The 14145-nt window shown below is 57.1% G+C and overlaps 1 protein-coding gene across 1 annotated transcript in view; it reads right to left on the minus strand.

Annotated features, from left to right (window-relative positions):
- Positions 1-14145, minus strand: part of LOC119107327 (uncharacterized) — a 36713-nt gene that overhangs the window by 2889 nt on the left and 19679 nt on the right. The window contains exons 5-8 of the mRNA XM_037230751.1: positions 12488-12798; positions 9914-10047; positions 2798-2983; positions 2439-2479 (exon numbers count right to left, since the gene is read on the minus strand). Coding sequence (XP_037086646.1) covers positions 2439-2479; positions 2798-2983; positions 9914-10047; positions 12488-12798 — 672 coding nt within the window. The remainder of the gene's footprint in view (positions 1-2438; positions 2480-2797; positions 2984-9913; positions 10048-12487; positions 12799-14145) is intronic.

Genomic DNA, 14145 nt, shown 5'->3' on the forward strand with positions numbered 1-14145 from the left:
GACAAATAGCGGCTGGAGAAGCGTGAAGCGTGAAGGCGTGTGGAGTAAGACGTGTGACGACCCGCTCAACCATGTTCAACGCGCTTTATCCTCAAACCGCTCCCGTGCGAAGGTGGCCGCGTGCTGATAAAACGTGACTTGTCGGCGCGAAAGGAAGGGGTGGGGTTGCGGGCTTCGCTCCACGAACCAAGATTCGTCGATAGGAGATGGGTCAGATGGCAGAGGTCAATGGACGTCCATCTCCAGGGGGATATTTGCCATTTGCAACGACTGGCAAGAAAGGCGCCCCGCAGAGAACTTTCGATAGGAGGGAGGGACCAGAGCGATGTTTTTGGAAGGGATGGGGTCAGTGGTGGCAGCGTTCAGCGCAGGGATTCTTGTTCGTGAGAGATATGGCGTCTTTGTCGTCCTTGCATGAGCCAGACCACTAAGCCACAAAAGAAAAAAAGGATTTGATGGACACCGACGATCAGGTGGCAGAACGTCCTGTTCGCGAAGAGACTACTGATTCTGGACAGGCTGCACAGTTTTCTGCTCAGTCAGTGTTTCGTGAGGTGAGCCCGTTTTCACGCTTTGTTCGCTGGCACACTGCGCCGCTTGGTCAGCACGGCGGCTCTTGGTCTCTGCCTCTCTGTCTGTCCCTGTCCCGGTCCGGTCCGTCACGTCCCGACGTCCCGGTCCCGCTTCTCTGTCTCTCTCTCTCTCTGTCTCTCTCTCTCTCTCTCTATGATCATCTCTCTCTCTCTATGTTCTCTGTCTTGTCTCCTGTCTCTGTCTCTGTCTCTGTTCTCTGTCTATGTCTCTGTCTCTGTCTCTGTCTTCGTCTCTGTCTCCGTCTCTGTCGTCTCTGTCTCGTCTTGCTATGTCTATGTATCTGTCTCTGTCTCTGTCTCTGTCTTCTGTCTCTGTCTCTGTCTCTGTCTCTGTCTCTGTCTCTGTCTCTGCCTCTGTCCTGTCTCTGTCTTGTTCTCTGTCTCTGTCTCTGTCTCTGTCTCTGTCTCTGTCTCTGTCTCTGTCTCTGTCTCGTCTCTGTCTCTGTCTCTGTCTCTGTCTCTGTCTCTGTCTCTGTCTCTGTCTCTGTCTCTGTCTCTGTCTCTGTCTCTGTCTCTGTCTCTGTCTCTGTCTCTGTCTCTGTCTGTCTCTCTGTCTCTGTCTCTGTCTCTGTCTCTGTCTCTGTCTCTGTCTCTGTCTCTGTTCTGTCTCTGTCTCTGTCTCTGTCTCTGTCTCTGTCTCTGTCTCTGTCTCTGTCTCTGTCTCTGTCTCTGTCTTGTCTCTCTCTCTCTCTCTCTCTCTCTTCTCTCTCTCTCTCTCCTCTCTCTCTCTCTCTCTCTCTCTTCTCTTCTCTCTCTCTCTCTCTCTCTCTCCTGCAGCGGCCAGAAACTATGTACCAGCCTTGGATAACGATTTCGTAACGATACCGTCTGACAGACACTCATGATTTGCTGAAAAAAAAATTTATTTTCCAGAAAAGTTGAATACGTGTACCATGTAACTCACCACAGATTGTGAGTTGACATTTGTTGCATTGTAGCATTACATCACGTGACCACTGGCTCACAGCATGGCATATCTGGTTGCAAAGAGCAGGTTAAGCATAGCCCAAGCGGAAATAAAATTCACTTTGGCGATCCGTTTTTAGAAAATTGACGAGTGTTGAAATAATTTACCCCATCTATTACCTTGCATACAAGTCAGCTGACAGCAACGATGAGTTGAAAGTCCTTATGTTAAATTACCGACCTCCAATATATTAAATATGGTTAAACGCTGTTGTGACGCTAATGACGATGATATTGCGGGTACGACGTTGTAATGCTAACGATTATATTCACGGGCCACAAACGTCGTTTAAACTGTGCTTCCCGGAATATTGAAAGTCGTCACTAAACGTAAGAACTTTCAACTCATTTCTGGAAATGGACAGGACAAGATTGATTTGGCTGTGTACGTGAAATAGCCTGCATAAACACTAAAACGCCCCATCCACCCACCCACCCCACCCACGCAGACATAACCGGGTCCCGGCTACATCCGACCAGTTAAGGAGGCGGCGCAGGTAAGGCCTCCTGTCACGCTCTGATCCGCCGACGGCACGCTGTCACCCGTACCTCATCACGACGATCTTCTGGATCCGCCGGCAGCACGACGGACAGCGGTCGCGCCGCTTCCACAGGCGGCGCGCGCAGCTGTAGCACGTGACCTTGCAGCCGGCGCGGCCGTGGATGATGGCCGCGTCACGTGGCCGCTCGCAACAGATCAGACACGTGGCCGCCTCGTCCGGCGCCTGCGAGCTGCTCGCCGAGCTGGCATCGGGCGGCGGCGAGCCGGCCTCCCCCTGCGAGCCCTCCGAGCCGGGCGGCGTCGGCGTCGGCGGCGCCACCGCGGCGCTGGCGGCGCGCGCCAGGCCCGAGTCGGCGCGCCGCTGGTCGCGCTGGCGCCGCTTCCTCCGGCGCGGCTCCACCACCCAGGCAGGGCGCGTCTGCCGCCGAGATGCCACACGTCAGGTCACGTGGTCTCGAGCACGATCACCGCCGAGGCCATGGCCGCCACGCTTATCACCCGTCCACAAGGTGAAGGGCGCACAACGACGGCATGTACTGGCCATCTCCGTAACCTTGTACTTAACGGTGGTTCCGAACGTCAATTGGCACGAGCTATTGCAACCCTTTGTAACAGTGCCCTCTATGCCACAGGGCCAGAGTCGGCGCCAACCAGAACATGCACGTGCCTGGATCCCAAGGACGGGTCCAGGAACTCAGCCTGCCTCCATACGAGGCCAGAAGTGTCGGCCACCCACCGTCCAGCAGCGGTCGCACTTGGAGCGGCGCGCACTGTTGGCGTGTCGGCACCTGTCGTCAGGACACTCCCAGGTGTCGCGAGGCTCGCTGTCCGAACAGGATGTGTCCTGGTCGGCCACCTCGCCCAGGTCGTCACACCAGGCGGTCACTTGCGTCAGCTGGAGCGGCGAGTCTTCGTCCGACAGCTGGCCGACGGCGGAGCAGGGGGGCGTTAGACGCGGCGCCAGACACCGGGCACCACAGGCGCCGGACACGACGGCCCGGTCGTGCGAGGACCCGGGCCGACCGCTAAGCTGTCGGCCCAGGTCCTCGCAAGGGCGGGGAGAGCGGACAGCGCGAGCGTGACGCACCGGCCGCAGGGCAACAGCTCTGCGCCGACATCAATCGCACAGGTAGTGAACCTCCGCACGTGACATGCAACCAATAACGGAACAACCCTCGTGCCGACACCAGCACCGGGGCAGGCGGAAAACCCGACACGGTAGCCTATGGACAACAACTGCGGAGCCGAAAACAGGTGCTGGGGAAACCAGGGGCGCGGAAAGCGCGCACATGGCGCGATGGGGACAGGACAGCAGCTGTGGTACACGACAAAGCGGAAACACACAGTGAAGGTCGGGACTGCGGAGGATAACGGCCACCAGCCTCTGTGCCCGAGTCAGATCGTCAGCGGACCCATCACTGACCACCACCACCATTCCTCGCACCTTCTAGCGTGCTCCCCACGAGTCTGTGCAGACCAGGTCATGGGGGAGGGGGATCACACCACGGATCGCGTCCAAAGGAGCGAGCATGCGCGGGATACCGCGGGCACTGACTTAAAGATGCGACCGTTCAGTCTCAACGTCCACGGTAGCCGATCACTTTGGACGACACCCACCCAATGCACGGCGTTTTAACGCACCGTCCGTTTGAACAGAGCCAATAAAAACTCTTCCAGCCGCATCCACAGCCCACGTTGTCATCGAGGGGGACACATGTAAGTAGTCATATATGACCACCTATAGTCGTTGACACACATGGTCACTCTTGACCAACGCAAAGGACGTATGCACTGGGTGCTATGGCAGCATCCATCCCACAATGCACACCTTAATACCGGGGTTACGACAAAATCCACGCCCGTACCGCTAAAACACCTCCTGACGAAGCAGCACACCACTGACGGCACCGAGCGCGTCCCGTTCCCAGAGCCTGACACCAAGGACGCATCGTACCGGCGGCGGTGGCCGCCGCGAACGGCGCCCGACAGCGCGGCAGGGTGGGGACCGGGCGCCTCCCTGCGGACCGCCGGTCCCCAGACGGGCGCAGCGCGACACGGCGCAGCACAGCATGACCCGCCCCTCTCCACTCGCGCGGCGTTGGCGTCAGCAGAGCGCCGTCTACAGCCGTGCACGGCGGATGGTGCGTGGCACCAACGCCACAAACACCGCTCTGACGGGGCAGATAAACGGCACCACGACACCGTCACGCAGAACAGTCATGGATGCCCTACAATGACGCGGTTTCCTTCCTCACTGAACAGCGACAATAATCAGCGTCGATCGGACACACGGCACCGCCCCACACCGTCACACCAAACAATCATGGATGCGACAGCACTTCACACTTCTCTTACATACTCATCACAGTAGCAGTGGTACTATGCGGCAATAATCTTTTAAATCTCTCCAGGGGATTGAGCGTACCGAAAAACCTTCTTTTTTGGTCAAATATGCTAGAAGATGTGGCTTACTTCCCTTATTCATTTGGGGTATTTCTCCCGCTGGAAGTTTTCCCTTTAACCTGTAACAATCATGCAACGTTTCGTTTTGGCACGGACACGTACTGCGGAACGCACCGCGCAAAAGTGCTTATGTTTCCGGTGTTCGTCATTTGTTGAGGACGGGGAAAAAGATCTTTCTGCTCGCTCCAGCGTACATAAATTCTAACAGTTTTTTCGGTACGCTCAGTCCCCTGAAGATGGCGACCGCACTTCTTAATTTTAGCACTTGTCTTAAATATAGACAACATCACATGCCTTAACTAGCAGCACATCACCACAAGGCGTACCGATGCGCGGCAGCACGGGAGCACGAGTACAGTGTGGGGGCGGCGGGCGACAGCCCTCAGAGCAGACCTTACCCTGCGTGGACGAGCTCTGAGGCAGACCGCAGCTCAACGCCATCGGCTCGGGTGCTCCGTCAAAGGCCGGCACAAGGCAAGGCATATCTACAATACACAAATTCACACGCTCAGCCGGCGCTCGGCAGAGCCGGTGCACTAGTGCCATCGACACTACCACGCCCATCTGCGGGCGACTACAACGGAGCACTAGCGGCCAGCACACGACTACGCTAAGACGGGGATGGGCACATGCTCGGTCGCACCTAATCGGACACGGTCAGTCGAGCGACGACGGCGGAGTCAGGAGCCGCTACAAACGGTCTGACGGCCACAGCAGGCGGCAGCGTCGCCTGCGCTCGGCTCGGCCGCAGCTGGCCTCCGAGGCGCTGGCGGCACCCGGCACCGAGACGCCCGGCCGGCCGCCGCCCGGTCGCCCGGCCGCGCGCTACGGTGCCGGGGGTCGCGCGGCGCGGACACACCACGACACACGGCCTTTCACAGTGGTGTCCGTCGGGTCGGGCTCCTGCCAGCAGTGGCTGAGCGGTGCTCATGGACGCAGCAGCGCAGGCTTCGCAGCGCGCGTGATCTCCCTCAGCATCCATTGGACCCTGTCGGCGCAGTAGCGCGGGCTTGCCAATGCGCGTGCTTTTCCTCTTTGTCAGGCTGTCCTTCTGTGAACGCAACAGCGCGGGCCGCGTACCGCCTTTTCGTGCACCAGACGCTTGCGAACGCAGTGCGCACCGGTGCTGGTCACATCGTCGGAAGCCTCTCAGAGCGCGAGGTCCCGCCTCCCGATCCATCCAGGCGCCGTCTGCAGCGGCGAACACCGGCGGACGAGGTGCGTCTCGCCTGAGCACGGCCGAGGAGGACGGAGCGCTGCAGCGCGCGCGGAGCCCGCCACCGAGGCCACTCCAATTCGCATTTCGAGCCGGCCTGCAGCCGGTCGCAACGGCGCGTGTTACGCAGCGCGCTCGCCCGCAGGCAGGGAGGGCCGCGTCGTCCCGTACCGGGCTGCCGCAGCCCCCGGCGCCGGACGTCCTCAGCGACTTATGCGTGTTAGCTGCGTCACATTCGCCGCACCGGCGTCCGACACTTCGTCACATCACGCGAAGCGGTGGCGCTGCCAGCGGCGGCCGGAGGTCAGCCGAGCAGCCTCAGCCGAAGACAGCGTCCCGGGGTCCGCACAGCTAGCGCAGGCGGAAAACAGTGCGTCAACGCGCAGAGGTGGGTTGTGAAGGTGGCCACGGACCGGAGACGGCGGCGCCACAGCGAGCTCGGCCGCCGGCCGACCCCCTTCAGCTCAGCTGCCCGGCGGAGACCCGCGTGAGACCCTCCTGAGTGCCCTGCGCCGTCTGGCGGGACGAGCGGGCAGACGGCGCAGGGCACTCAGGAGGGTCTCACGCGGGACTCCGCTGGGGAGCTGGGCTGAAGAGGGTCGGCCGGCTGCCGAGCTCGCCGTGGCGGCGCTGTCACACACAGACACAGCCAGCAGGCTCCCCGGACTCTGGAAGCCATCGGAAGGCACAACGGACTACGGGCCCCTCCACCACCACCGTCCACAGCACAGCCCGTCACCGGGCCGGGCGGTCAGCCGAGAGGCACAGCGCAGCCCCGCACCGGCAGGCCTCGGCAGCGGCCGACCAGCAGTGGGGCACCACCACAGGTCCGCGGAATGGGGCGGTACGACAGCAGCCCGGCTCCAGGCCGGGCCCAGTCCGCGCATCAGTCACCGCAGCCGGCCTGGCTCGGCACAGCCGCGCACGCCCGGCGCTCCAGGTGTAAAGCCAGCACAGGAAAGCCACAGGCAGGGCTGGCGTTTTAACTGACTGAAGCTACATTCCACCCAGTTTTTTTTTACTGGTTAAAACCGGCAGAAGCTGTCAGAAACCCATGAATCTTTTTTGCTCGTTTTTCCAATTGCCTCATCAAAATTAAGTTATACAGCTCTCTTTCCTGTCAAACAACTAGCAGCAGTGTACTGGCTGCTGGCTCCGGGTACCAGGTCCGGACAGCTGCGTTCTCCCACCTGGTTGAGGAAACATCTATTCTGCTATTCTGCTGTTGTTCAATGGTGTTTTCGAGCGCATCGACTGCCCGAAAACACCATTGAACAACAACAGAATAGCAGAATAGATGCTTCCTCAACCAGGTGGGGAACGCAGCTGTCCGGACCTGGTAGCCGGAGCCAGCACCTGGTACACTGCTGCTAGTCGTTTGACAGGAAAGAGAGCTGTATAACTTCATTTTGATGAGACAATTGGCAAAACGAGCAAAATAGATTGATGGGTTTCTGACAGCTTCCGCCGGTTTTAAGCCAGCCAAAAGCTGCTATTCTGCAGCATGCGTTTTACCAAATCGCTCCTATGCGATTGCCATACTCGCTACTACATACTCGCTTCTATGCAATTGCCAACAATCAGTTGGTGACACTATGATATTCCTTACAGCTGCACGACAGGATTGAGACCAGGTACTAGTGTTGTGGCTTGACGAATTGTTCGGACCATCATCCTCGTTTGGTATGTTAGTACGCACACCACGTTTTGTTCAATCAACTCTCGGGCCGTCATCAGGCACTACTGATTTTCGAGAGGGGCTGCATGATGTTTGTCCTCCAGCCATGTATGTGTCACAGCCTGAATGCCCTCCTTGGCATTGCTGGCATTCGAACCAGGATCTGCCGATCGCGAGTCTAGTGCTCTACCATCTGAGTCCTTCCCAGTAAGCTCAACTGGTAGATCAATGAATTCGTGATCAGAAGACCCCGGTTCGAATTCCAGCAATGCCAAATGGCGGATTCGGGTTGAAATGCGTACATGGCTGAGGGCCAAACATTATCCAGTCCTTCTCAGGACTCAATTGTTCCGCTGACACGGGCAGCTGAAGTCCGGGTCCATTTTCCGGTCGGCTCGGCTCTGATACTGACCACATGCCGACAGCGCGGTCGGCTCAGGCGCTGATGCTGGCCAAAGGCCGACGGCGCGGCCGGCTCAGGCTCTGATGCTGACCACATGCTGACAGCGCAGTCGGCTCAGGCTCTGATGCTGACCACATGCCGACAGCGTGGTCGGCTCAGGCGCTGATGCTGGCCAAAGGCCGACGGCGCGGCCGGCTCAGGCTCTGATGCTGACCACATGCTGACAGCGCGGTGGGCTCAGGCGCTGATGCGGACCACATGCCGACAGTGCGGCCGGCTCAGGCTCTGATGCTGGCCACAGGCCGACAGTGCAGCCAGCTCAGGCTCTGATGCTGACCACATGCCGACAGCGCGGTCGGCTCAGATTTCAGTCGCCTAACGGCCGGGGAGTTCACTGGCCGAAGCGCTGTGCACGCACTAACACAGCGGACGAGGACGGTAGTTTGAACAATTAATCCATTCGCGATAATAACCCTCACCATGTAGCTATCCTACACGCTAAACAAAGAACTGCACCGAATTTGCAGCGATGTACATTGTTTTACGTAATCAATTGGTAAATACGTAAATTAACACTACGGCTAGCTTTTTCTGGTAGCTCCCGCCGCCTTGCTATGGCCCGTTTGGGTGAGAGCCTGCTGGGATAACTGCTTGAGCTGGCTGGTCCCGACTGCCTAGGGTTGGCATGCCAGCCCTGCTAAGAGTAAGATCAGATGGCAGCACAGGACGAAGGAAACTTTCAATCAATCCACTTGATTGATTAAACAGTAACCAGTTTTTGCATCAATGCAGCCTTCCTACAATTTCTGGCCGCTCCAAACTGTCGTCACCCAGTCGATCTTTTCTTACAACAGCATTGTCAGCTAAAGCCCCATGCCTTCACTAGCGCTGCCAACACATATTTTATGTGTGTCTACCCTGCCGTTCCATTCCACTCCACCGGTTGGCTTACTGCACGTTTTGACGTATTCCGTTTAACAGTTTCTGCCAGTTCTCATCACCAGTAGCTTGCCCTCCAATTTACACACAGAAAGCAAGACGGCACAGACTGTTTAGCCTGTCGCTTCCGCATGCTCAGAGCGGCTTAACTCGGCTTGAAAGCGAGCTAAGCCAGTGGAGAAGGAGATCCCTCAGTGATACTGGGCTGGGGGCGTTGATTTTCAATGGTGGATGCAAAGGATATGTGAGCCGAATGACGCCGGAAATACAACAAAGGAGGCAAAGAACAGCACCGTCCACATGCTGCCCTGAGAGGCGAGGTTTCGCAACGTGCGCTCCTTTACACCAGCATGCACGCTTTGCAGAGCGGTTGAGTGCAAACAGGAACTTCCAAAGCGCGACAAAATGCGATGGATGAAGCCCGAGAGTGTAACGGCGCCTACACCACAGGTGAGCCACGACGAGGTGAGGACGCAATGGCCAGTCGCGTGCTATGTTAAGTCCAAGAGGATGACGAGAGCAAGCAAAACGTCACTTCAGCCTGCTGCGAAATGGCTAAGCATAAATGTTTTGCACGGGATTTGTGACGACACGAGCGGTCGGCGGGAGACAAAGCACTGCTCTTACGACTGGCGTGTCCTGTGAGGAGTGCAACAACCATCCCACACCAATGGAAAACCAGCATGGCAGTGGAGGCAAAGAATGGCACACGGCAGTCCTGGGGACAGTCAAGAGGAGGAAAGAGCAGTGCTCTCGTTCGGACATCAAAAGGAAACCAACGCGGACGTCCCACATGAGCAATTGATGAGTTACTGGCATCCCCACCGCGCCCCACACCAGGTCCATCAGGCAGGGCCAGCAACCAGCAGGGTGACAGGCACCGGGAAGCAGCGTGACCAAGACCAGTGCCGAGGTGCCCATCCCCGTGGGAAATAAACCAAACCACGAGCGGCCATACCTCTACGAAAAGCCACGACAGCTGGACCTACACTCTACACCAATACCGAAAGAAAACATCTCAGCGCCGCTCAGAGGACGGCCCGACCAGACGTGGGGCGCAGTGCCAGCGCAGGGCTGCAGGCTGCAGGCTGGGGCGTCACATCCACAGCACAAGCGCACCAGCGCGCGACCAGAGCGGCGACGCCAAACATACCCCCGAGCTGTCCGCGTCACCGACGTCCGAGCAGTCGACGGGCTCCATCTCGCGGGCGTACGTCCGACGGTGGTCGTCCGTGTCGTCACCGGATTCGACCGGCTCTTCGGCCGCGGCCGCCCCGCCGCCTGTCCCTACACCATCGCAGGCGTCCGGCGCCAGTCAGCGCGAGCACTCACAGGGGCAGACCTCCTCCGATCCTCACCGTCAGGCATACTGAAAGACACGCACACACACACGCACACACGCACACACAGGGGCAGACCTGCGACACTCACAGTCAGGCATACTGAAGCAGACACGCGCACACACACAGACATATAAGGACACAGCACGAAGGCGTGCGCACCTGCCAACACGACCGACGCCGCGCGCGGGCCCTAGCGGGCGGCACGCGACAGACGCGGTGGAGCACCGAGCACAATGTGTGCTGGACACGGGCCAGCTCGGGGGCCGGCAGCCGCACTCGCCGGCGGCCCAGGGACAGCCTGGCCGTGTCTGGGGCGCGCTGGGCCCCCATCCCGCCCGCGCGACGCCATTCCGGTAAGCGCGGCTCAGCGGTATGGCGTACAGCTTACATCGGACGGCGCTGGCTCCATTCCACATCAGGCCAAGAAGCGGGCATCAATGACGCATATAGCCGGGTAGGCCACAGTTTGCCGTGTTCGCGCAAGTCAACGGACTAGTTGTCGGGGACGTAGCGGACTAGCACAATGTTCATCGGCCAACATCTAAACGAGCACCGAGACAAGATCACAGCTGGGTTAGGCGCACGTGTGTGGACAAACAGATTCGCTGCCAAAATCCGCAGGGAATAACAACTTGTATATAGGTGCTCGATCACGCCACGAATTATTTACGCGTTCACTGCGTAATGATCAATGTGTGCACAAAGAGAGAGCACGATCACCAAACGACATCTGTTGACAGCACATATCACTGGCTCACAAGCGAAACGACAGCAGGCTGCAACGTACGCCAAAACGCAAACGAACGCCCGAGGTACCTCACATAAGAAAGAAAGGCATTCAGCTCCTGGTTTTTCCGCATTCATTCGGCATTTCGGCACCAGTTGAAATTTCTTATACATGAGACGGTGGTAATAGCCTTATTCCTCGTAGAAACACCAAGAGAATGGAGATATAGATATGTTGATATTTCGGCAACATGCCTTTATCAAAACGAATAGCAGTAAGAAATTGAAAATTGCCTGCCGATGATGCTACTCGAATTTTCAGTCGTTTTTTTAACAGAAAATCAGTTTTTGCAGGTCACCAACATTCAGGGGATTAAACAAGGAGCAATTACCAGCCATTACTACGAAACAGTGCATGTCCAACTAAGAATAAGAACAAGCGAAAAAATATGTGTGCATGTAAACGAATTCAAGTAAACAGGTATCACGCATCACGCTTAATTCACACATGCAAGCGATTTCGAGTGAACAGGCATCACATCACGCATCAATCACGCATGCAGACGATTTCAGTTAAACGGGCAACAGGCGTGCGTGGAACAGGCATGTACACGGGACAACTGAAGCGTGATGCGCGATGCCTGTTCAACTGAAACCGTTTACATGTATAATTGATGCGCGACGCCTGTTTACTGGGAATCGCTTGCATGGTTGACTGAAGCGTGATGCGTGATGCCCGCTTACTTGAATTCGTTTGCATGTAAACGTATTTTTTGCGTATTCTCATTCTTAGATATGCACCGTATCGTAGTAATGGCTGGTGATTGCTCCTTGTTTAATCCCCTGAATGTTGGTGACCTGTTAAAACTGTGGCTCGCAATTTAAAAAAAAGAAACTAAAAAATCGAGTAGGATCACTGGCAGGCAAATTTTCAATTCGCTACTACTATTCGTTTCCATAAAGGCATCTTGTCGAAATATCAACGCATCCATATCTCCACTCTCCTGGTCTTTCTACGAGAATAAAGCTGTTACTACTACTGTCTATCTATATGCATTGTGATTCTCGCAAGTGCACTTGCAACTTCTGAATTTTTAATGTTGAGTTAGCTGCCTTCTGTATAATGAGGACGAGCGCACACAAATCGAAACATTGAGAACGGTCAATATGATGTTACCATTAACCAGCAACTCCTGGTATAATGAACGACGCTTACTCAACATAACATCGTTCAACTAAAAAAAACAACAAAAAACGAGGGTTCAAGCGGAGCGAGCACAACGTAATGCGTGCAACACAGAAGAATGCTGTGCGAGTCCGAGTTCCATGGAGAACGGCAACAAATAGCCTCTCCTTAACACACAAGAGTACCGTCAAGTGGAAGCTGGCATCTGGACCAGGACGGTACAACAAACCAACACCTCATGGAGCGAGTGCGTCCACATCGATCGGCTCTCCCGTGCGCGTCCGCTCGCCAACCCCTCCGGGGCCCGGTATATCGGGAGTCCGGGTCTGTGCCGCCACCAGCTCCACCGGCCCGCCGGCGGAGACTGGACGCCCGTCTCGCACGGCCTGCTGACGACGACACTAGCTTGTCCCAAGCGCCGCCGAGGGGAGGGGGACGCCGGCGCACCGTTCCCGTGGCTGTCTCTCCTCACCTAGCAGTCCGGGGCGTCCGGGCGGACGGGGTGCGTCGGCCGTCAGGCCGGAGGGGCCGGGCACGGCCGCCGCCAGGCCGGAGAGGCCGGCTGCGCCCGCCGCCAGGCCGGAGGGGCCGGGTGCGGCCGGCTCGGCCGTCCGCTCCTCCGGACAGCTACGCTTCCTGTCTGGGCCGTCGGCGACTGGCTCGTCGGCTGCACCGCGCTTGCTGACATCGGCAGCGGCGGCAGCAGCGGCGGCGGCGGCGGCGGCGGCGGCCGGAGCCGGCCGCTCCTCATCCACCGGCGACAGGTGCTGCCGCACCAAGGACCTGCCGAGTCGAACCGGCACCGTCAAAGAGGGCAGCACCGGCGGCCGACGGCAGCGCCACGCGCTACGGTGCGTGGCGCGGAATCGCTGTGTCCAAAGGGCGCTGGGTTCACGGCCTTGGCGGTGTGAAGCAGGCCCCACCAAAAAAAGCGTTGCCGGCGCGCCACAGCCACTGATGACGTCAGCTCGACAGGAAGCGGGTCAACATCTGCTGGAAGACCTGATTTCAAGTGGGCAAAGACTGGAAGTCCTGTTATTAGCCAAACACCAAAATTAAATAAATAATGAAATGAGCACTTCTGACATTCAAAATAACTTTGTTTATCGCAAGGAACTTACCCATGTCTTGCGACACACACATGCACACATTACACGCATCAACAAGAATGCCCCACGGTCAAATGACCATTTAAACGCCGAGTGCAATCGCTACGCAACGCACTTCCTCAACCGGGCAAAAGAGCCACTGTCCCTCGTTAAGGGCACCCACAAGCGCAAGCGCGCGTCTTGTTCACTGCGCAGCGCACGCGAAAGAGGGCGATGTGAAAGGGGCAAGCACAATTTCTCCGCGTTCGATCCAACCACCGGGCAAAACTTCGGTGCCTTTACACGGACTGACAGATTAGATGGATCAAATCTGGGTCATCTGCAATTCGCACGTACCAAAATAAGTAATTACCGGCAAACGTCACTGCACACATTGGAGGTGGATTGATTGTTTGATTGATTGATCGATTGATAAGCCTTCCCAAAACGGGTACACGTGTGACGCCAAGCGTGAAACGACACTACTCGAAAATGTGCTAGGTATCTGGGATAGTTCTTCATGAGCAGTCCGTCTAACGCGGTAAAAAAGTAACACAAAATACTATCTTTTCAAGTATCGCGGTGTGACTTGGCGGTTTGCTAATCAGCTTTGCCTTCGGTTGCTTTCTACAAGTTTCTCCGCCGAGCCGAAATGTTTGAAGATGACTTGCAAATGGTTTCGATTTTATTCCGGCCTATGGGCCCGTTAGCTGCAGACATGTCACCGATGCTGGGCTGAGCGGCCGCTTCATGCCAGAGCAGCATCGCTCTGACTGAACAGCACGGGAGCCTGTCGGATCTCCTGACATAAGACGACACGGGCCGCTCCACCGCCGCACAACCCCGTAATTTCACACACTCTCCAGGCCAGGGGCTGAATAAGCAATTGATCATGGCAAACGCTGGTTGAGTTCTCTCAACTTGGCCAAAGTATATAACACCCTACAAAGCTGGCGCGCGCTCTCTGCCTCGGCCATTCCGTTTCGGTGCTCCAGCAGTGCGGAGAGCGACTGTCACCTGGTCGTCCTGAGTCAGCTACTGT

Source organism: Pollicipes pollicipes, unplaced genomic scaffold, assembly GCF_011947565.3.
Source record: "Pollicipes pollicipes isolate AB1234 unplaced genomic scaffold, Ppol_2.1 Scaffold_6686;HRSCAF=7923_pilon_pilon_pilon, whole genome shotgun sequence".
Classification (NCBI taxonomy): Eukaryota; Metazoa; Arthropoda; class Thecostraca; order Pollicipedomorpha; family Pollicipedidae; genus Pollicipes; species Pollicipes pollicipes.